Genomic DNA, 23,421 nt, shown 5'->3' on the forward strand with positions numbered 1-23,421 from the left:
ACATTGATTCCTATGGGAAAAATTGCTTCTACTTACAAACTTTTCTACTTAAGAACCTGGTCACAGAACGAATTAAGTTCTTAAGTAGAGGTACCACTGTATGTATGTTTGGTCTAACAAAGGAGAAGGCGTAGGAGGGACATGATAGCTGTCTTCCAACACTTGAAAGACTGTCACAGGGAAAAGGAGACTGATTTATTCTTCAAAGCACATGAGAGAGCAGAACAACAAGCAATGGATGAAAGCTCATCTGAGGAAAATCCAATGTTAAACTAACAAGAAATTTTTTTGACAATAAGTACAATTATTGGAATAGTGTGTCTCCTAAAGTTATAGCTGTTTAATCCCTGGAGATTTTCAAGAAAAGATTGGACAACAATTTTGTGAGGGGTAGTGGATTGGATTAATTCCTTCCAGTCCTAATGAGTCTACGATTTTGTGAACCTTACGGGTCCCATGCTTTAAAAATATATTTTAGAAGAAATCCCTTTCCAGTAACTATGAAATAATTTCTGCTTACCTCTATACAGTTTCCAGGTAGAAGCTACCTGGAATAAATTATTTTCAAGTAACTTTATTTGATTGTTTCACAGTAATGAAAAGAGTTTCAATGTCTACCACTAGAGCTTACTGCCAAAGATTCATCACTGCAGAAATGAAAACTTAGTCAACAATGCTTATTTTTTTCTGGTGCTTTCTATGGCTTGTGGCAAAAACAGAAGCTGGTGATATTACTGTTACTGGTAAGCAATATTATTACACTTACTGAAAATCTCCATCGTTTGATGTTTCTTTCTCAGTTTTCCGATAAGGCAGAATACCCTATGCAACTAGACTTACTATCCTAGGTTTAGAAAGCTTAGAACTACATCGCCTAAGCATAGCCCATAAAATCATCTGCTACAATGTCCTTCCTGTCAATGACTACTTCAGCTTCAACCACAACAACACATGAGCACACAACAGATACAAACTTAAAGTAAACCATGCAAACCCGACTGTAGGAAATATGACTTTAGTAACCAAGTAGTTGATGCATGGAACTCACTACTATGTAGTACCATCACCTAACGCCCAAAACTTTACCCTTAGACTATCAAACACGCACCTCCAATATTTCCTGGCTGCTGTTAGTCTAGAGGAACAGCACAGTTCTGAGAACAGCCACAATTCAGGGAATTTGGTTCCATGGAGTCCTCATCACAATTTATTTATTCATTCATTCATTCATTCATTCATTCACTCACTCACTCACTCATTCATTTATTTATTTAGTCCAATACACAATGAGGGTTTTAGTGGGTATATATCTATATACACATAGTAAAATACATGATGAAGGTTATAGAGGAGATACTCATAGTAAAATATATCTAAGAAATAATAGAAAAGAAGGTATAGTAATAGAACATATCAATGAAAGAATAGAAGAAGAGATATAGGAATAGAAGAAAGGTATAGGAGATATAGGAGAGCAATAGGACAGGGGACGGAAGGCACTCTAGTGCACTTGTACTCGCCCCTTACTGATCTCTTAGGAATCTGGATAGGTCAAGAAATAAAGGGGAGTTAAGCCTTTGTTTCAGCTGTGTTGTTCAATGGCATTGAAGCAAAACCCAGAGCAGAACTGTGTTGCTGCGAACTCGCACAAAGCCAGACCATGCAAGCAAGGCAAGCAGAGCAAGGCAAACAAAGTATCCGGACATTGGTAACAGCACGTGATACCGGATAAAGATAACACTTTTTCTGACAAGTGCCCCTTCCAACAGCATCTCTTTAAATCTCATTCCCTAGATGAACCTTGTGAAGAGGGACAGGACGTCCTTCCCCAAGTCATTGGGTCACCCTGCACTGATCCCACCTGCTCTTCCATTCTCCATGCTCAGGGATCGGGAGGTTGTAATTTCTCATCGCTGAGCTCTGTCACTACTCTCCTCCACTGCCAGACCACTTCTCCATCCTGCATTGTATTTCCTTCACTGGCGACTCTTCCCAGGCCGGAGGGACTTGGGACTGCTTCATCCTGCTCCTCTGGTCATTCCTCTATCTGCCCTAGCTCCATCTTGTCCTCCTTGGACCCAAGCTCTGAAAGAACCATTACACCTATTTTCTTACCTAAAGTGTAATCTTATAACTTTCACAAAAGCAGATTTTATTTATTTTTTATTTGATGATGTTTAATGGTTTTAATGATTTGTAGATAGGAAGGGTTTCATAGATCAGTGGCCAGGAATAAAAAGTTTATTGTGCACGTCAACTTTTCAAGAGTGAATCACTCTTGTCCATTATTCACTTTTCAAAATTCCATCCTCTTTTGAAAGTATCAAAGTTGGTCTTGAATAGAAAACAAGGGTTATCTTTAATCAGCTTCTGTTGATTAAAAGATTTCAATTAAAAGATTCAATGCAAAGAACCCACTTCACCTGAAAAAAAGATTCTGAGTTTAATTCCCAACATTTCCTGATCATTCTGGAAGTTCCAGTTAGAAATCCTGAAGAAACATCATAAATCAGTGCTGATCTTATTGGGGTTGATAGATTGAATGTATATTAAAGACATATTGAAAATCAATATCTCTTTAATATAAGTTGCATTTGTGGAATCTTTGAACTGAGAGCGGACGACCGCTAGAGCCGGGCCGACATTGCGGCAGTGGCTGGAGAGCACACGGCAACCACGGTTTGGCCAGGAGGAAGGGAGGTTGCAAGAGAGAAAGTGTGACCTCCTGGCAGGCTCAACAATCAGTGCTGGGCAGGTTGGGACGAGGGGCGGAGTGGTGAGGCCCTAGATAAGGGTCGGCCTTGCCGCTTCCCCCTCCTTTCTGGATCGACTCGTCGGCCCTGTTGCAGGCACCTGCATGCCCTCCCCTTGTTTCAGTGTGACTAGTGTCACCTGCGGGGGCTAAGTAGGAATTTTTACGTCGGGTTTGCCTTTAGGTTCCCACCATTTTTCACCTACTCTACACTGGGTGATGGGTGATGGAAGTGGTTAGGGGGTGTTTTGATATCTTGTTTCAGTAAGACTAGGTCAATGGGCTTAAATCCCTTTGGTCACTGGGGGGTGGTGATATGGGATGGATGAAAGGGGCTAACAGCAACTGTGTTATCTCCTTTTGGGCAACTTTTGAAATGTGATGGGCTGCCCCTAACCAGAAGCTTAGGGTTAGCCAGCCTGGCTGATGGGGAGGGGGTGCCCTCAGGGTTCACCTGCCGCAGGCCTACAGGTGACAAGCTGGGGATGAACCTTCACACATCCCTTGGCTGTGGCAGGGAGCAAGGGAAGGTCAAGTTCAAGGCAAAGGTCAAGTTCAAGGTCAAGGCAACCTTCCCTTGTTCAGCAAGGAGCTTTCGCCCATTAGTTGCCCAGGAATGTTTGGAACCAAGTTCTGCCCCATCGATTTTTACCCCTGCAGATCTAGGTTTAACCTAATAATAAAGTGACCCATGAAACCCAGCTCTGTAGCCCATGTGCTTATTCCATGTCCGCTGCAAATGCTGAATCAGGTACAGACTCTGTAATCTTAGTCTAACATCTGTTTTCAACAATTCAGCTATTTCTTTCCTGACATAGTTGTGGTATATTTTAAACTGCAGAATTTTCTTTGAAATGCTGCGGCTCTATATAGTTTGTGGGGAGTTCATTTCCTCATTAGCATGAACATTGGTCTTAACCCCATTTCTTGATACCAGCCTTTTTACTCTCCTCAAATAGATTTACCAAGTAAATGGCGACTTTTAGAATTGGGAGGGGAGTCTTAATTAGTTTTTTCCCCTTTTACATGCTGCCAAATTTACTCAGTATGAAATAAGATGTGTACATGATTTTTGTGTGTGTTTGTGTGTGTTTTCTTTTCTTTTCCAGTAGAATGTTGGTGAATGGACTTCTTTTATTCCAGGACCTGTGGATGCTTGGAACATGCAATGTCTCAATGTTTTGATATCAGAGATTTTTGTGGTTTGTCTTCAAGCTGTTTCAGGGGATCTAAGGAATGCAGCTTGTTAATCTTACTCATGGCTGTAGAACTAGGGCTGGCAATGGAATTCATATCAAACACTGGCAATCCGTTGCCTTATTGTTACTAGTTGAGAACCTGACTGCTTCTCAAAAGCAAAGTCTACATATGTTTCTGGATGCTTACAATAACTAAAAATTCCTTTAAAAAAAGTACTGACTTTTTAATTTCTTTTTCAGATTGCCTTAAAAAGCCTATCAATGTGAGGTACAGAGCCATCAGCAACCAAAAATTTATTGTAGCATGTGACCTGCCATCTGCAGACACTACATTAATTTATAACCATTCTGCTCTTTATGAAAAACATGTGATGTGGTTTCGGCAATCCAGTGATGGAGGATCCACTATAAACCTGAGTGATAAAACTGCCAATCCTACTCCTTTGGGGAATTCACTTTTGTTTAACCCAATAAAACCTGAACATTCTGGAATATACACCTGTATGAAAAGGTTGGTTGAGCAAATGAGCTTCTAGCTTGCTAGTGTTTTACCATCCGAAGAATCACTTCTTAATTATTTTGGATGCAATTTGTGGGTGGTGGTAGGAGAAGAAGTGGTTTAGGCATGAACAGGGCCACCATCAGGAATTTTGGGGCCCCATACAGCCTAAGTGTCTGCCCCCCCCCCGCCATTTTAAAACTACTGCCCCCAAATCCCGTGCCATGCCCACCATGGCCACACACCCTGGGCAAGCCCTCCCCCGGCCCTCTGAGGTCAAACACAGCCCTCTCTCACTCTCTTCCTTCCTCTCTCATCTCTTTCTTTCTTTCTCTCTTTCTCTTTCTCTATCTTGCTTTCTTCCTCTCTCTCTTCCTTCCTCTTTCTCTATCTTGCTTTCTTCCTCTCTCTCACTCTCTTCCTTCCTCTCTCATCTCTCTCTCTTTTTCTTTCTTTCTTTCTCTTTCTCTCTCTTCCCCCTCTTTCTCTATCTCTCCCCCTCTTGCTCTCTCTTTTTCTCACTTTCTCTCTCTTGTTTTCTTTCTCTCACTCTTTCTCTCTCTCGTTCTCTCTCTCTTGCTATCTCTTTCTCCCCCCCTCTTTTTCTCCCTCTCTCTTTCTCACTTTCTCTCTACCTTGCTCTGTCACTCTCACTCTCTCTCGTTCTCCGGATGCTGGCGAAAGTGATTTTCAATGTCCCTGCCAGGCCGCCCGGAACATTCAAATTAAGAAAAAAAAAGCTGGCAAAGGTTTTCTTTCTTTTTTTTTCGGCAAGAAAAACCTTGGCCGGCGGAGGAGAAAGAGAGGTGGATCGGGTGGGTGGGCGGGCACGCGGGGGGGCAGCGGCGAGTAGCCAGGGGCGTGAGGGGGCTAGAGGAGCGGGGGGTTGGGGGCGGCCGTGGCGTGCGCACCCTTGGAAAAGGGTGTGCGGGGCCGGGGGGGCGTTTTGGGGTGCGCTGGCTAAGGCGTGCGCAGCCTACAGCTACAGGGAATTCCCCAACCACCCAACCCTCGTTCCCTACTACCTTCGCCGCGCGCTCCGAGAGAGGGCTGGTACGAGGAGCTGGAGCTCAGCGCTGCTCACTGGGCACAGATTACTGCGGGCGCCAGGGGGCCGGCAAAACCATCCGGGCCCCCCCATTTGTCAATTTGGCCGGGCCCTTGACGCCACTACCAGTAGTACCGCCCTATCGGCGGCCCTGGGCATGAAATATCTTTATTTCCAAAACAACTAGAAATGAATGGTAATAATTGGAATAGATCATGTCCTTCAATTCCACTAGAGTTCTTTGAGTGACATTGGTAGCTATATAAATTTGATACATAAATAATTAAATGAATGAAGAAATAAACACATAAACAAATAAATAAAATTATAACCTCCTTCTCCAAGAGTTCTTAAACACCTACTTAGTGTAGTCTGTAACAGTGTTAAACCATTTTAACTAAGCCGATAGACCAAAGCTCTACAATAAATAGCATCCAGGCCTTTTATTTTAATCTGAGATGATCTGCAGCTAATTCTTTGTAAAATATTTTTTTTATTTAAATGTTTCATATTAATCATAATTCAGGAAAACAATGGAAGCTCCTAAGAGTATACCCAGATGCTGTATAATGTGATCATAGCCATATAACTTCATGAATGATATGATACTGTATAATATAATTCTGGAACAAGATAAATTAAGGCAGGATATACAACTATCCAATGATAAGATAATGTATAGGAATTTTGTATTCAGGCAACTGGCATGCTCACAATCTCCATACAATTTGGTGCCATATCAAATCTTCAAAACACTGTGTCAATTTCTTCCATTAATAAAATCCCCTTTACAATCTTGGGATATACTGGGACCTTATCAATATAACTCCCTCCTCCAAAATGTTTTAATAATGCCATTGTACCTGGTATTCAACTGCTTTGAAATTCATCAAATTTGGTACTCAGTGCATATCAATGCAAAAATGTTGTCCCACAGTTATTGGTTGTTTGGTACATCGTAGCCTAGAACTTGTCAGTGTCAACTGCCTTGTGACTCATTACATTATTCATTGGGAAAATTTGTTTCGGTATTCATCACACCTCCTGGAACCAATTAACGATGAGTACTGAGCTACCACTGTACATTTCAGGTTCAGCAATGTATTGGATTTGTTTTTTTTCCTCTTCCTGTATAAATTAGTTTTTGGATAATTTCACCTGAAATCTCTTTTTGTGTCACACAGGGATAACATATCACCATGTATCAATATTTTAATAAATGTTCAAACAAAAAATATGGCTAATTGTTCAGTTAAGTACAAAAATGACAGTTATTTCATTGTGGACCAAGAAATAACTCTTGATTGCCCAGGAAAAAGCTGTTATTCTAATTTTCCACAGTCGTCAGTGAAATGGTACAAAGTAAGTTTTTTTTTAAAGGTAATGCCTCCTTTGAATCCATTCAAATGTTTTGCATTTCACAACAAATAACTTTGATTAGTTTGAAAAATTATAGAGAGATTGTTTGTCACTGTTTCTACTGGAATATTTTCTTCGAATTCCCAGTTTAACCCTTTTTCCTAATATTCCCTGGTTTCTGCAAAAATTAAGTAAATTTAGATCTTATGAGTCAGTAGTGGATTATAATGATGGAGACTCTACTCAAAAAGAGGATAAATCAGCACCTAAAAAACAATAACTTATTGGACCCAAATCAGCATGGCTTTACTGAAGGCAAATCTTGTCAGACTAATCTCATTGATTTCTTTGACTATGTCACAAAGGTGTTGGATGAAGGTGGTGCCGTGGATATTGCCTACCTGGACTTCAGCAAAGCCTTTGATACGGTTCCACATAAAGAGCTGATAATATAAATTATCAGATTTATATCTGATAAATTAGCAGCAGATAAATTAGTGAAGATTGGACTTAATCCCTGGATAGTTCAATGGATTTGCAGCTGGCTGAAGCATAGACATCAGAGAGTTATTGTTAACGGAGAGTATTCTGAGCAGAGTCAGGTTACAAGTGGTGTGCCACAAGGGTCGGTTCTGGGTCCTATTCTTTTTAATATGTTTGTGAGTGACATAGGGGAAGGTTTGGTAGGGAAGGTTTGCCTATTTGCCGATGACTCTAAAGTGTGCAATAGGGTTGATATTCCTGGAGGGGTCTGTAATATGGTAAATGATTTAGCTTTACTAGATAAATGGTCAAAGCAATGGAAACTGCAGTTTAATGTTTCCAAATGTAAAATAATACACTTGGGGAAAAGGAATCCTCAACTGAGTATTGTATTGGCAGTTCTGTGTTAGCAAATACTTCAGAAGAAAAGGATTTAGGGGTAGTGATTTCTGACAGTCTCAAAATGGGTGAACAGTGCAGTCAGGCGGTAGGGAAAGCAAGTAGGATGCTTGGCTGCATAGTTAGAGGTATAACAAGCAGGAAGAGGGAGATTATGATCCCGCTATATAAAATGCTGGTGAGACCACATTTGGAATACTGTGTTCAGTTCTGGAGACCTCACCTACAAAAAGATATTGACAAAATTGAACGGGTCCAAAGACGGGCTACAAGAATGGTGGAAGGTCTTAAGCATAAAACGTATCAGGAAAGACTTAATGAACTCAATCTGTATAGTCTGGAGCAGTGTTTTTCAACCAGTGTGCCGTGGCACACTAGTGTGCCACGAGACATGGTCAGGTGTGCCACGAAAAAGGAAGCTCAGGTTCTAGTCTCGCAACTTTTTGCTGAGAGAGAGAGAGAAAGGAAGCAAGAGAGAGAGATAAATGAGCAAAAAGGAGAGGGGAAAAAAGAGAAATGAGAAAATGATTGAGACAGAGAATGAGAGGAAAGAGAGAGAAACAAAAGAGAGAGAGAAGTGACTCTTGATTTAAAGCATATGATAAAAAGCACCCAAAGAATAAGAGACCAAAAAAACCCCAGCCCTCACCTGTTTTTGGAAATGGTTCAAGAGTGTGAATACACACACACACACACAAGGGTAGGGAGGAGACAGGGATGGAAAAAGAGAGGAAAGTGTCTTAGGGTGTCATTTTGGTTGGTGGTGTGCCCCAGGATTTTAAAATGTAAAAAATGTGCCGCGGCTCAAAAAAGGTTGAAAATCACTGGTCTGGAGGACAGAAGGAAAAGGGGGGACATGATCGAAACATTTAAATATATTAAAGGGTTAAATAAGGTCCAGGAGGGAAGTGTTTTTAATAGGAAAGTGAACACAAGAACAAGGGGACACAATCTGAAGTTAGTTGGGGGAAAGATTAAAAAAAGCAACGTGAGAAAATATTATTTTACTGAAAGAGTAGTAGATCCTTGGAACAAACTTCCAGCAGACGTGGTAGATAAATCCACAGTAACTGAATTTAAACATGCCTGGGATAAACATATATCCATCCTAAGATAAAATACAGAAAATAGTATAAGGGCAGACTAGATGGACCAGGAGGTCTTTTTCTGCCGTCAGACTTCTATGTTTCTATGTTTCTATGTTTCTATAAAATCCTTTGCTACTGGTTCGCGTGCATGCTTGGGCACACATGTGATACATCTGCGTATGCGCAGAAGCATCCTGGATGGGTGGATCCTCCTGCTGCTGGTGCTACCGGCTCTTAGAACCAAACTAAATGGGAGCAACCCACCGCTGTTGTGGGTACTTCAATGTACTGTAAGTTCAAGATTAGCCAAAATCAGGAACGGAAGGTGCTGCTACTGGTTGGCCAAATACAAAGCCATTTAGTTTTAATTTTAATTAATTTTAAGAACTATTGTAGTCAAAACAAAATTGGGATTCATATGAACTGGAATACCAAGTATGTGTAGTGCACTGGTACAGGGGAAGCTATTGCAGGAAGAAAGCCAAATTAAAACTCCTTTTTTTCACCCAAAGTTTTAATCACACCCTTCATTACTGAGTCCTCGGAGAGGGGTGACATACTAATCTAATAAATAATAATAATAATAATAATAATAATAATAATAATAATAATAATAACAATAATAGTTTTGTAATTCATTTGAGGACCAGAATACCAGTTGTTATGAAGTATCTGATAGTTACCTTGAGAACGTATGAATTGGAACATTTCAACCCATCATAATATTTGACTTGCTCATCTTTATCTTCTTGTAGAATGGAATACAAATAGAACTTCAAAAGAAAAGACCTGGCCTAAAATTCCACAATGATCGACTACTGCTATGTCCTGCGTATGATAAAGATAATGGTACTTATACATGTGATTACATGTTGAGTGACCAGGGTATACAATGGAAAATGAGAACATTACTGAATGTGCGTGTTATCTGTAAGTCACTATACATAATTCAGCATAATAAATCTTTTCATATAGTGTGTTGCATTTTGGCAGTGAAGTAGGTGTTACAATATATGGTACTATATTAGACTTATTTAGAATTTATTAATTTAATTAAATTATAATTATATAGTAACATTCAATTACTGTTTCAATTATTTGCTTATCTTTGTCATTCCTGATTGCTCTAAGCAGTTATGACATTCCTTAAAGCAGTTTACTCAGAAGATACAAACATGTGTTTTATAAACTTTTTTTAAAAATTAGAGAAAAAAATGAGATCTTTATGGTAATAAATAAATAAATCACTGACCACACTTCTTTTTCAAAATGGATCTAATTTTATTTTTGAAAACTATAAGAATGCATTATTGTTTAAGACTGATGGAACTAATCTTCTATAGCAGATTATTATGGCAGCCCAATTATGCATGCTAAGATAGTAGAAAGTTATATATATATCATATAGAAAATGTTCTGTTGAAGAAAAAGCACAATTAAAACCTTGAAATGCCACTTGTCTTGCAGTGTGTGTGTGTGTGTGTGTGTATGTATTAGTGTAAGAAGATTAGGACATTTACTGCTCACTAGCAGTTTGAAAGCATGCAAATGTGAGTAGATAAATAGGTATCACTTTGATGGGAAATTTACAGTATAGTCATGGCATGCTGGCCATATGATCACAGAAATGCCTTTGGACAATGCTGGCTCCCTTAACCAAGAATGGAGATGAGCATTGCCCCCTACTGTCAGAAATGACTGGATAGGGGAATCTTTTCCAATACTAGGGAATACTCTGAAAATCATTATTTTTATTATATATAACAAAATTGGGGATTTTCTTGCTCTTTGCTTGATTTCAAAAGTCTGTTATCTATCAGGCCTATGGAAATAACTCTCTTCTGCTAATTGGTTGAGATATCAAAAGTAGGGCTACATATGAGCCGGGGTGGCGCAGCAGGTAGAGTGCTGTACTGCAGGTTACTGAAGCTGACTTGTAGATCTGAAGGTCAGCGGTTCAAATCTCATCATCCGCTCAAGGTTGACTCAGCCTTCCATCCTTCCGAGGTGGGTAAAATGAGGACCCGGATTGTGGGGGCAATAGCCTTGCTCTGTTAAAAAAGTGCTATTGCTAATATGTTGTAAGCCGCCCTGAGTCTAAGGAGAAGGGTGGCATATAAATAAATAAACAAACAAACAAACAAACAAACAAACAAATAAATAAACAAACAAACAAACAAACAAACAAACAAACAAACAAATAAATAAATAAATAACATTGTGTGCCATTGTGGTGAGTTTGTAGTGTGATTAGTTATTCATTTGGAACTACATTTAAATTCTGAGCAATTGGTTGGTTTTCTTGTTGATTGGTTGTTTGAACGATCTAGTTTCTTACACAGAGACACATATATAATGGATATAAGTCAATAAGCTTATTAATTGCTCCTTTGGTATAATAGCAGACTTCAATAAATTCACTTGTGTGGTATTGGCATGACCAATGATTTTTGTTCTTCCCCAATTGAACTGAGAAGGTTTGTTACAACTTTGATGGCTCCAACCAATCACATGAGCAAATGACCACACTGGCACACAGAACATATAAGCTAAAGAGGAATAGGCCAGGAAAATCCTGCTGATGATGTTACTTAGTCTGATAATGAAATGTTCAGAAACTAAATTGAAACAAGCTGGGAGACCAAAGCCCTGCCAAAATGTAAAACCTGAGCTACAAGTATTTTCTATTATTTCACAACACACAATTTTTCATGTTTTAGCAAAAGACACTATCCATCCTCCAAAGGTTTTGAATCCCACTGATGGCATGACCCTTGAAGTAGAAATTGGTAAGATTATTAAATTTTCACATTTATTTTGCAACCTATGAGATGATAGGTATCTTACATTGACTGCATTACATTCTAAGCCAGAGCTTAATTTTAGCAAAAATGGAGTAGCTGTGGGTACCTTTGGATTAATTATTTTATGATCTAAATCACATATTGTCTATTGTTTTAACAAAACAGCAAGATTCTATTCTGAAAAGTTGAAGAAAAGTTACAATTTATTCTAATTCTCAGCTTCCCATATGTACATTCACCAGTTAATAAATGTAGTTTAATGATATGCATGTGATAGAAGTATTGCAGTGTCTGAATTCAAGAGTACACATTACCAGAATTTTGAGTGCTGGATAGTATGTTTTAAAGCCCTAAATAAGTTTGAACCTTAATTATTATGATCTCTCTGGAGAAAACCTTTTTCTTTTTTACATTTTGAAATGCTAAATATAATAAAGGAGAGACTGATTAAAATGTAGGTTAGTGCCTTTTCTCTAGCCATTTTAGTCCATAAGATCCCCATTCAAAGGTCCCATTTGGCATCTGTGTACAACATATTTTTGACTTTCTGATTTGTGGAGTTGTTCACCCTTCAAGGTGTCCAGGCAAGAACCTGGAGTACTAACTCTATCTTTATTATAGGTTACATAACATAATTTTGCGAGTCTAAAAGTACAGTGGTACCTCTACTTACAAACTTAATTTGTTCCGGGACCAGATTCTTAAGTAGAAAAGTTTGTAGGAAGAAACAATTTTTCCCATAGGAATCAATGTAAAAGCAAATAATGCGTGGCATTGGGGAAACCACAGGGAGGGTGGAGGCTCTGTTTCCGCCCAGGAGATTCCTAGAGAGGCCCGATGGATGCTTCTCCCTGCCTTTTCTGGTTACAGTTTCAGAGGCTCGGGTTTGTATGTGGAAAATGACATCATGCTACAAACTGGGAGACTGAAAATTCTAGTCCTATTTTAGGCACGAAGCCATTCACACTCGCCCTGCCATAGAAAGCAAAACATGGCAAATCCTTCTCAAAAACCTTGCCAAGAAAACTGCAATTGTCCAAATAGTTGCTAGGAATCAAGACTTACACACACACACACACACACACACACACACACACACACACACACAAACCCCTACTATAATTATTATCCTATGTGCTTCAGTATCATGTCCTTTCTATCAAATGCATGAAAGATAAATTGGAGGTGGTGTGTGATGAAATATAATGAAAATAGTAAATATACTAGTCTTTAAGACTTGTTTTTGTAAAAAAATCCTCCAGAGCTACATATATTATTTTTTTGAAGACCCTTTGTATATGCTACTTAAAATTAATAATCTGTAAATTTTCAAGTCATATGTAAAGAATCTCATAATCATTTGCAAAATACTCTAAAGTATTTTCAGATCCATGGAAAATATGAATAATGTTTTTCCCTTCACCCTCATCTTTTTTTTTTAAGGTCAACCGATTGATCTTGAATGCAAAGCACAATTTGGTTTTGAAATGAATGTTTCCTCCTCACTAGAGTGGTACCAAGAAACCAGTAAAAGCAAACAACTGATACAGCAAGAGAGGTATGGAAAGAAATTGTCTGAATCAAAAGAAACACAAAAAGAAAGAAAGAAAGAAAGAAAGAAGGAGGGAGGGAAAGAAGGAAAGACAGAGAGAAAGAGGAAGGAAGGAAAGAAGGAAGGAAGGAAGGAAGGAAGGAATGACAGAGATAAAGAGGAAGGAAGGAAGGAAAGAAAGAAAGAAGGAAGGAAGGAAGGAAGGAAGGAAAGGAGGAAGGAAGGAAGGAAGGAAGGAAGGAAGGACTGCTGACATGTTATTCAAAGACAAAATGTGCTCCTCAGTATGTAAATTGTTCTATAGGTCAGACATAAAATATACGTCTTCTCATACATTTGCTACTATGCAGATGAAATTACAATATTTTACAAATATCCAGTACATTCTCTATTGCCATCTCAATCTTCTTTACCTTGCCCAACACTGTGGAACTTTAATTTTTAAGGTTAAAAAGAATTCGTGTTTTTTGCTTGTTCGTTTTTTATACTTGCAAATAAATATAACAAGCAGAAAAATATGCAGATATGAGCATGTTTTAATAGGTAGATTATAAAACTAGAACTTGCAAATTATAGTGTCAGAAGTATAGGATTGTGGTCTATTATGCTTCTCTCTCCCTCCCTCTTTCTCTTTCTCTCTTTCTCACACTCTGTTTCATTCATCGGTTGAGTCAGTTGAGAAGGGAGGCATAGAAGTCTAATCAATCAATCAATCAATCAAATTTATATAGCTACCCATCTCTTAAAAAGTACCTCTGGGCCACATAGAACAATAAAATACAACTAATATAAAAAGCAACAGATATAAAATACAAACATCCATATTAATAAATATCATAAAACCCAAATATTTTAAGTGCATTATCCTTCAGTTGCTAAATCCTAATGTGGCTTGTTTGATTTTAGATCCATGACTTTTCCTAAGGTTAGTCATTTAGTTTAGCAAGCTTGTTTGGGGTTTAATTTTTCATTAGCTTTAGTGGTGTTCGGGTTCGGCAAGTTCGGACAAAATTTACGCAAAATTCGGCCGAACCCGAACCGAACTTGAATCCGAATGGGGAATCCCTCCCATGAAGAGATTCAGGGGGCAGAGCTTTGATGTCACTGGCAGGTTGCTAAGGACGCCAAGGTGATCACTTCCTGGATTCCATGGACGTCAAAGCTCTGAATGCCGAACACGACCCCGAACTTTGCCCGAAGTTTGAAAAAAATTCATGTTCGTGTTCGGCATACCGAACACCGCAAAATTCGGTATGGACCCGAATTGTGCGGGTTCAGTTTACCCATCACTAATTAGCTTTATTCAATCAGTTGTGTATATTCTGTAACATATTAATTAGCTATAGGAATTGGGGTAATTAATATAAAATGGGTTGGTGCATCGCATGTTAAGATTCTTATTGGAAACCTGGGTTATAGAAGAAACATTAGTACGTGAGTGGCAAATTCATGTTGATTTTCATGGTTATAAATAGAGCTGTTTCTTGTTTAAAAAAAATACGCTAAGAGTTTCAAAGTGACTGGTAGATGTGACTGCCACAATTTTTGTGTGTGCATGTCTGACATGGTAAGAGTACTCCACATATTTAAAATATTTATTGGTTGCAAATGTCTGCACATAGATGGGAGCATGACTGATGATTGATGAAAGCATTATTCTTTTTAGAGTTCATCCACAGGGACTGGATGGACAAATCTTTACTCTTACTTTCAAACTAATAAAGGTAACTGAAGAAGATCTAAATAGCCGCTTCATCTGCTTGGCCCAAAATTCTATTGGGAATGCTACTGGAGTGATCAAACTTAAGAGGCAAACAGAAAAAGGTAAAACTGTCAAACCACTAAGATAATATCACTGCTCTATATGAACTCATTAACATTTTTCTTTGGTTTCCTGACCTATTATGTTATGGGATAAACATCTACATGAATTTCACGAGCCTTAATTTCCTGTTATAAAAAACAGTTCCTGCTTCTTGTGCCATACTTTGATAGCTGCTATTTATCTTAGAAAAATATATATAATCTTCCTTGAAGAAGGTTAAGATTCCTTGAGAGAATGAACAACTGTCATCACAACATTAACTATACTATGGTGATAGATGTAGTTTACTCCAGGTTTTATCTTCTTCACATCAGAAATCAGAAACAACTAATTGGCATTCTAAGGCATCTATAATACTTTGCCATATTGGTTTCTAGAGAAATACAGCAACTTCTTGTGTTTTTATCTTCCTTCCCAAAACCCTGACAGAAAAGCAAGCCGCTGTATTTCTTCTGTTTTTTCTCAGGGGTTGAAATGGTAATTGATTAAATTCAGGCTGTAGTAAATTGGCTGGAATCTAGTACCAAAGAAATAAGAAATTTCAACCCACAGAAGATCTAAATAAATTTAGATTTTCTAATTGTTTGCGTAAAATAGAAGAATTTAAGTTCATGGACACCTATATAGGTTTAGAGTTTTGGATGTTTATATGAATGGAAGTACAATTTGCTGATGCACCTGAAGAGAACTAGCTTATGTGTTGTAAACATGACTATCTTCAATCAAACAAAATTGTTCTTTAAAATACATCTATTTATTCAATGAACAAGTTCAGGTCACACCCACCACACCTTTCCCCAACTGTTATATTTAATCTTGAATTTTACCATTAACCATTATTTTCATCATTAAGTTTGTATTGTGTTTTATCTACTTCTCTTTTCTCTTTAGCAATTCTTCTCTTGCTTACTTTGTGTGGCACTATTATAATACTATTTGGAGTGGTTTCAGGAGGCCTACTAGTTTATAAGCACTGGATTGAATTTGTATTATTTTATCGGAATTACATAGCCAAAGATGAAACTCTGAGTGGTAAGTACGTTTGATTTACAATAGCATTATTAATGGGAGAAGATTGGTTCTTATCATCTCTCTCTCTCTTTCCCTCCCTCCCTCCGTCCTGTCCCTCTCCCCTACCTTACCTATATTTGTCCATACGGTACCTCATCCATTGTTTGTAACTGTCTTAACTTGACATCTCAGCAAACCACTCCCAAATTTTGAATACTAATACAATGTATACAAATTATTCATTTTTATAAGAATCCCTGGTTGTGGTATGAAGCATCTCTCCTGACCCAGTGCATGAAATATTGGATTGAAACTTAAGAAACCATGTTTCAAATCCCCTTACCCCCATTCCCAATGCAGAAGTATACTGCAACAATATTCAACACAGTTTATGGAATTTGAATAGTAGCGTTTCGTTATCATTTGGAAAGAAATGATTATCAATAAACCCACAGCTATCATCCTATAACTCATCAATCAAATATGGTAAAGGAAAATTATGGTAAAGGAAAACTAGGAAGATGGAATTTTTAGTATGAATCAGGCCATACCAGCAAAAAACCCCAAACCAAAACACTGCACACACCCACATTTCTTAAAACTTGACATAATCCTTTTAAATACACAGGAAGCAAATCTTTATCAAAGTCATCAGAAAAATCTGATGAACTCTTATGCACTTGATTGAAGCTTCAACATTCAAACATTTCCAATATTACTGTATGACTTCAATCAACAAAATTAAAAACTACAAATTAAAAACTACAAAAACAGAGGCAATAGAGAAACATTGGGAAGATTTCATAATAATATTGGAGAAGAGAAAGATAAATGAGGGAAGAGTTGCTCCTGATATATCCCAGATCCAGGGGTGAGCAGCAGGCAGGATGGGGTGGAATGCAGTTCCACTGGCGGAAGTGAAGATGTGTGCGCAGCTCCAGCTGATTGGCGGCTGTCACTTCCTGGATTATTGGTCTCATCGTGGCTCTCCTTTTCCCCCCTGCTGCTGCTGCATCTTCACTCCTTGCTTTTTTCCTCTTTCCTCCTTCCTGGCCTCGGATGAGCTTCCCTCTCTTCTGCCTGGCTCCCCTCCAGCCTCACATGGTCATCTCCTGCCTGAGGTGGAAGCAGAAGGCGTGTGTGGAAGCGGCGCTGGCAGCATTTTGCTTCTGGCCATTTGCCTAGCTACCCAACCTGACATAAGGGGGGTGACCCAGGAAGGAGAGCGCGGGAAACGTGAAGCAAATTGTCACCCCAGTGAGCGACACTGGTAAGGTTATAAATCGAGGACTTAACAGTTCATTTGAACGATGTTGATTGTTCAAGCCACTCCTACCTGGTCCCATGGTCGGCAAGCCACTCCTACCCAGTCGCTTGACAATTAAGCCACACCCACAGTGTGGCAGTAAAAATTTTGGCTGCCCATTACTGCCTAGATCCAGTAGTGGGTTTCTACCAATACGGTTGACATCATTGTACCAGTAGCAAAAATTGAGCTGTGTGTGCAGCTCTGTGTCACTGGCATGTGCGTGTGCACTTCCAAATGAGATTTTGCTTCTGCGCATGCATAGAAGCAAAGTTTTGTGAAGGGACACACACACACCGGAGAGATTTTTGCAATTTTTTGCTTCCGCGCATGTGCAAAAGCCAAAAATAATCACTAAATTTTTTCGCTCCCGTGCACCCCTTCGTGAGATTTTGCTTCTTGCACATGCACAAAAGCAAAATCTCACTTGGATGCACAAAGGCACACACCAGAGATGTGGAGCTGTGCATGCAATCCACCGGTAGTGGCAAGAGCTTCAACCCCCACCTGTCTAGATCCTGTTAACTAAGATGTTTTTAATATTAGTTTACCACAGAGGTATTAAATTCAGGAAATGAATGTAGGTCAAAGGTTTTCATTTCCTTAAAAAAAAAGACACATCCCCTTACACCTTCTTTTGATCCTTTCTTTTAAAAGTTTCTTTCTCATTTTTAAGCTGAAGATAAAATGTTCTAGATAGCTGGTTTTATAATTAAAGTGTATGATCAGTTTTAAAAGTGAGTGTATAATAGATAATATTGTATAGTAGTGTATAGTAGTGTATAGTAGATAAAATCATTTCCTTTCTTGTGCTCTTATTGTCAAGCAATTCTGAATTATTACACTGCACAAAAAAATAAAGGGAACACTTAAATAACACAATATGGTATCATGGTATCCTTCTGCACCCACTGGAGAGGTTGGGAGTTGGAGGCATTGTTTTATGGTGGTTCTCCTCCTACCACTCTGGTGGGTCACAGTCAGTGTTAGTGGGGGTCAGAGTTCGACTCCTAGGTTCCTATTTGTGGGGTTCTGCAGAGGTCGGTCCTCTCTCCCCTGCTGTTTAGTATCTACATGAAACCGCTGGGTGAAATCATCCAAGGGCACAGGGTGAGTTGCCATCAGTATGCTGAAGATACTCAGCTGTACATCTCCACCCTATGTCTACTCAGTGAAGCAGTGGAAGTGATGTGCCAGTGTCTGGAGGCTGGCAGGTTCTGGATGGGTGCCAACAGGCTTGAGCTCAATCCAGACAAGATGGAGTGGCTGTGGGTACTGACTCCCAAGGACACTTTCATCTGTCCGTCTATCACCCTGGGGGCGTTTGCTCAGGTTCGCCTGGTGCATCAGTTGCGGCCCTATTTGGACAGGAAGTCTTTGCTCACGGTCACTCATGCCCTTATCAACTCGAGCTTCAACTGCAATGCTCTCTACATGGGGCTACCTCTGAAGAGTGTTCGGAAACTTCAAATCATCCAAAATGCAGCCGCACAAGCAATATTACAAAGCTCTTCATGGTATAAGTCTATGTTATTTGAGGAATTGCCTATGTCCAATTGTTTCTGCCTACGTGAATGCACTTAACATCTCTCTGTTAAACATTATCATCTTGTGGGATCAAGGAAGTGTGGTTTCTGTATTGTTGCCTCTTCTCTCTGGACCTACATCCCTCCAGAAATAGGATTGGTTCCCAGTCTTCTGAGATTCTGGAAGGATTTTAAGATTTGGCCCTGTGCTCAGTGTATTTGTGAAATCCCTGTTGTTTTCTAATAGCATAGTTATTTTTAGTCTAGGTTGCCATGTATTTTTCATTCTTTTAACAGTTTTGTAATTTATGTTGGGATAAATTTTGGAGTGGGTATCCATAATGAATTTAATAAATAGCAATCATAATTGTTTGGTAATATCTTATTTACACAATATTCTTATGTAGTCATTATAAAATGGCTTGATGTTTGTGTATTACAAATTGCCATTCGTAAATTTTCTGTCTACAATTTCCGAGCACTGATGCGATATGCCCATTTACATGTTCTATATTCTGCATTCTAGCCTATATATGGGAATCACTTCATTTTCTATAAGAAAATGCTCCAGGATCAGAATTTGTGACCATTAGTGGATTAAGAATATTGATGCAATAGTTAACTCACTGGTTTGCAGGTTTTGTTTTAGAGCAACCTCTGCTGGTAAAATGAAAAATGGTACAATTCTCCAATGAGTTAGTTCAACATATTTTAAGTCAAATAATAATGTAGAATGCGTAACTGAAATTGCAGAAACCTTGGTTTAATGCCCTCTTTGTTCAGTAATGCACAATGTTGCTGTTGGAAAATTTTGACTTTTGGAAATTATTTTCATGTAGCAATAGCAATGCTACTTCATAGTGCTTTAAGCCCTCTCTAAGCGGTTTTCAAAGTCAGCATATTGCCCCCAACAATCTGAGTCCTCATTTTATTGATCTCATAAGGATGAGACTCGAACTGCCAGCAGTCAGCAGAATTAGGTTGAAATACTCCATTCTAACCACTGGGCTACCGTAGAAGCAGGGCTGGGTTCTAATTTACCTCGCTGCTGGTTCGCTTCCTCACGTGCTATGTGAGTGTGCACATACTGTGCTGAAAACCCCCCAACAAATACACCCCCAAAGCCCCCCCAAAACAAGATGGCGACACATGTGCAGTGCCGGAAACTCAGCTTCTGCACATGCTCAGAAGAAAAACAAATTCCCCCCCAAAAATGCAAAACAAAATTTCGAAAAAAGGTGGCGGCCTCCACAGACCAACACTAACTGAACCAGTTTCATGACATCATCGTGACATCACCAGCGGGTTGCTATCTGATCAGGTGAACTGCCCTGAGTCAGGGGGAAACCACCTCTGCATGGTAGACACATAGTTTGTATGAAAGAAGAGACATGTATATTTGTTTGAAAGCTGTGAAATTTTCATGTGTTACTTCTATGTTATTTTTATCAGCAAAATTTTGTAAATAATGAATTAGAATATGGTTAGAAAACAAATACATTTTGTGTGAGAGATAGGATTTTTTATTTTATTTTTATTTACTATTTTATTTTCATGGCAAGAATTAGGTAATAGCCTGTTTGAATATAGCGAGGCTCTGTTTAAAAAGAAGTTGAAATCCAGGCCTAGTTCAGTGTTCTCATCTCATCAAACCTTTGAGTATAGTTCATCTATATACAGTATGTAAATGCAACATTTATTGTTTGATTGATTGATTGTTAGAGTTGAAGGGGACCATGCAGGTCATCCAGTCCAATCCCCTACCTGAGCAGGAATCCTAAAGCACCCCAGCCAAATGGCAGTCCAATCTCCTCTTGAAAGTGTCCAGAGTTGGGGAGTTCACTGGTTGATCGCTCTGACCATCAGGAAGTTCTTCCTTACTTCTAGGTTGAATCTCTCCTTGGTCAGCTTCCAGACATTGTTCCTTTTCTGGCCCTCTGGTGCTCTGGAGAATAGAGTGGCCCCCTCCTCTCTGTGGCAACCCCTCATATACCAGTATACAGCTATGATGTCCCCTCTGCCCCTCCTTTTCTCTAGGCTATCCATGCCCAGTTCCCGCAAGCTCTCTTCGTAAGTCTTGGTTTCAAGTCCCCTAATCATTTTGGTTGCTCTTTTCTGCACCTTCTCCAGAGTTTCAATGTCTCTTTTGAAGTGTGGTGACCAGAACTGGATGCAGTACTCCAGATGTGATCTGACCAGGGCGTAGGGGAGTGGTATTAATACTTCCCTGGTCTTGGAGTGTATCCCCCTGTTGATGCAGCTTAGGATAGTGTTGGCTTTTTTGGCCGCTACGGATTTGGGGTGAAAAGACACCCTAGCTATGGTGGCTGTTTTTACTTCTTATACAGAGAGTGGGAGACTCATATATTACACCCATATACAATCAGGCATGCACAGAAACATTATTGCCAGCATATCTCTGCTTTTCCTGATCTCCTTCCTTGTACACATGATGGTAGTGGCCAATTCAAGCAAAACATTTCTCTCTGTCTCTCTGACTTTGAATAAATTGTCCTTCCTTCTCCTCTCCTTTGCCTTTTCTTCCTCCTTTTAAAGTTTTAATGCCCATTTGTTTCTTTTCATCATTTTAATTAATTCGTTTATTTTTTAGATTGGAAGGAATTTGATGCTTTTGTCTCCTATGCAAAACCGGAGTTCATTGAAGCCAACCAAGAACCATGCCCTGAAGAGCTGTTAGCTGTCGAATTTCTTCCACTCGTTTTAGAACACGATTATGGATACAAGCTATGTCTCACCGAAAGAGACATCCTTCCAGGGGGAGGTACTTATTTCTTTGATTTCATGCAATGGCTAAAGGAAAATAGCTGCATCAATACTTCCCATCATAGAAAAGGGACAGCCTAATGTCAGGGTGATGTTAAACATATAATCATTTGCAAGCACTGATAGTCCTTGACTTACAACAGTTCATTTAGTGACCGTTTGACATTACAGTGGCACTGAAAAAAGTGAGATGCGTGTTTTTCACATTTATGATCATTGCAGCATCTCCAGGATCACATGATCAAAATTAAGATGTTTGGTAACTGGTTCATATTTATGACAATTGCAGTGTCCCAGGGTCATGTGACCCCCTTTTGCCGCCTTCTGACAAGCAAAGTCAATGGGAAAGCCAGATTTAACAATCGGGACTGCCTCTTATTGCACAGCTCCCAGTGACTGATCCGAGCCTACAGGGTTGGCCTTCTCCGGGTCCCACTGGCTAAGCAATGTCAGTTGGTGAGGCTGTGGGGGATGGCCTTCTCTGTGGTGGTACCAGATCTCTGGAACCATCTACCTCCTGAGATCCCCATTGCCCCCACCCTACTGGCCTTCCAGAAAGCCTACCAGTAGGCTTGGGGCTGTTGATCATGTTGTTTATCTTCCTGATCCGGCCACAAAAGGGATGTGTGATTTTATATACATGGGTTTTTTTTTAAACTGTTTTTTTTATCATTTTTGATGTTTAGCTTTTATTCTAAGCTGCCCAGACTCCCTCGGGAGTTGAGCGGCACATAAATTTAAATAATATATAAATAAACAAACAAACAAACCGTGTTACTAGATTACAACTGCATTGATTCACTTAACATCTGTGGCAAGAAAGTGTCAAAAAATGGGGCAAAACTCACAATTGTCTCACTTAGCAACAGAAATGCTGGGCTCAATTGTGGTCATAAGCCGAGGACCGCCTGTGAAATCAAACCCAAACCCAAATCTTAGTTACTAAGATTTGACCTGTTTGAATAAAATATAGCAGTGTTTGTAAAAAATCATTGACCATTATTGGTCAGTGGAAAATACCAAAAACACAGACTCATTCCTGACCTAGAGACAATAGATAAGCTGCAAAGGAGGAAGAATTTTATTTTTAAAATTCCCAGATTTTAGAATTTCAGAATTTATTGTTTTGGTTGAATTTTATGCTGCTTTATACCTCTAGTTCAGGGCATAGTTCTTAAGACATGAAAAAAGAAATAAAGTACATTATTAATCATGCTCTCTTTTGCCAGCCTACACTGATGACATTGTAAGTGCCATGAAAAGAAGCAGGCGAGTCATCATCATTTTGAGTCCAAACTACGCAAATAATAGTCAGGCTCTATTTGAACTTGAAGCAGCAATCAACACTGCCTTGGAAGATAAAACAATGAAGCCCATCCTAATACAGGTTGAGACTTTTCAGGAGCCACCGTCAGTATCTCCTAAGGTGAAGAAAGCCCTCAGGATTTTGCCTAGGATTACCTGGAGAACATCTACCTCCCCTTCAGCTAATAAGCAGTTCTGGAAGAAATTACGGTATCACTTGCCAGTGAAACACAACAACAGTGCTGTGGACAAGTGGCCTTCATTTTCCATCAGCAACCGTTGGTGTTGATAACATAAAATGAGAAACAAAGGATCAGCAAATAGAGTATAATATGATAGAGGCCACAGCTCAGTAGTTCAAAACTCTCTACAGCTATAAATGGTTATTAGGAGTTGGAGTTGGGAATTTGAGAGAGATTCATTTGCATTTGATTTATAATATGACCGCCATGTGGGGGTTCCTACTTACCTCCGTTACTGA

At 39.2% G+C, this 23,421-nt stretch overlaps 2 protein-coding genes across 2 annotated transcripts in view; both read left to right on the top strand.

The window, feature by feature from the left end:
* The window catches only part of LOC139166873 (complement factor H-like), a 1,233,958-nt gene that overhangs the window by 716,068 nt on the left and 494,469 nt on the right, over positions 1-23,421 (top strand). The window lies entirely within an intron of this gene.
* IL18RAP (interleukin 18 receptor accessory protein) lies at positions 674-23,275 on the top strand. Its single transcript, XM_070751838.1, has 10 exons — positions 674-743; positions 4,192-4,462; positions 6,683-6,860; positions 9,583-9,757; positions 11,548-11,616; positions 13,075-13,189; positions 14,850-15,007; positions 15,900-16,040; positions 21,463-21,633; positions 22,865-23,275. Exons 1-10 carry the CDS (start codon positions 674-676, stop codon positions 23,227-23,229), a joined length of 1,713 nt encoding a protein of 570 aa, XP_070607939.1. The 3' UTR covers positions 23,230-23,275.

Source organism: Erythrolamprus reginae, chromosome 4 (assembly GCF_031021105.1).
Source record: "Erythrolamprus reginae isolate rEryReg1 chromosome 4, rEryReg1.hap1, whole genome shotgun sequence".
Taxonomy (NCBI): domain Eukaryota; kingdom Metazoa; phylum Chordata; class Lepidosauria; order Squamata; family Dipsadidae; genus Erythrolamprus; species Erythrolamprus reginae.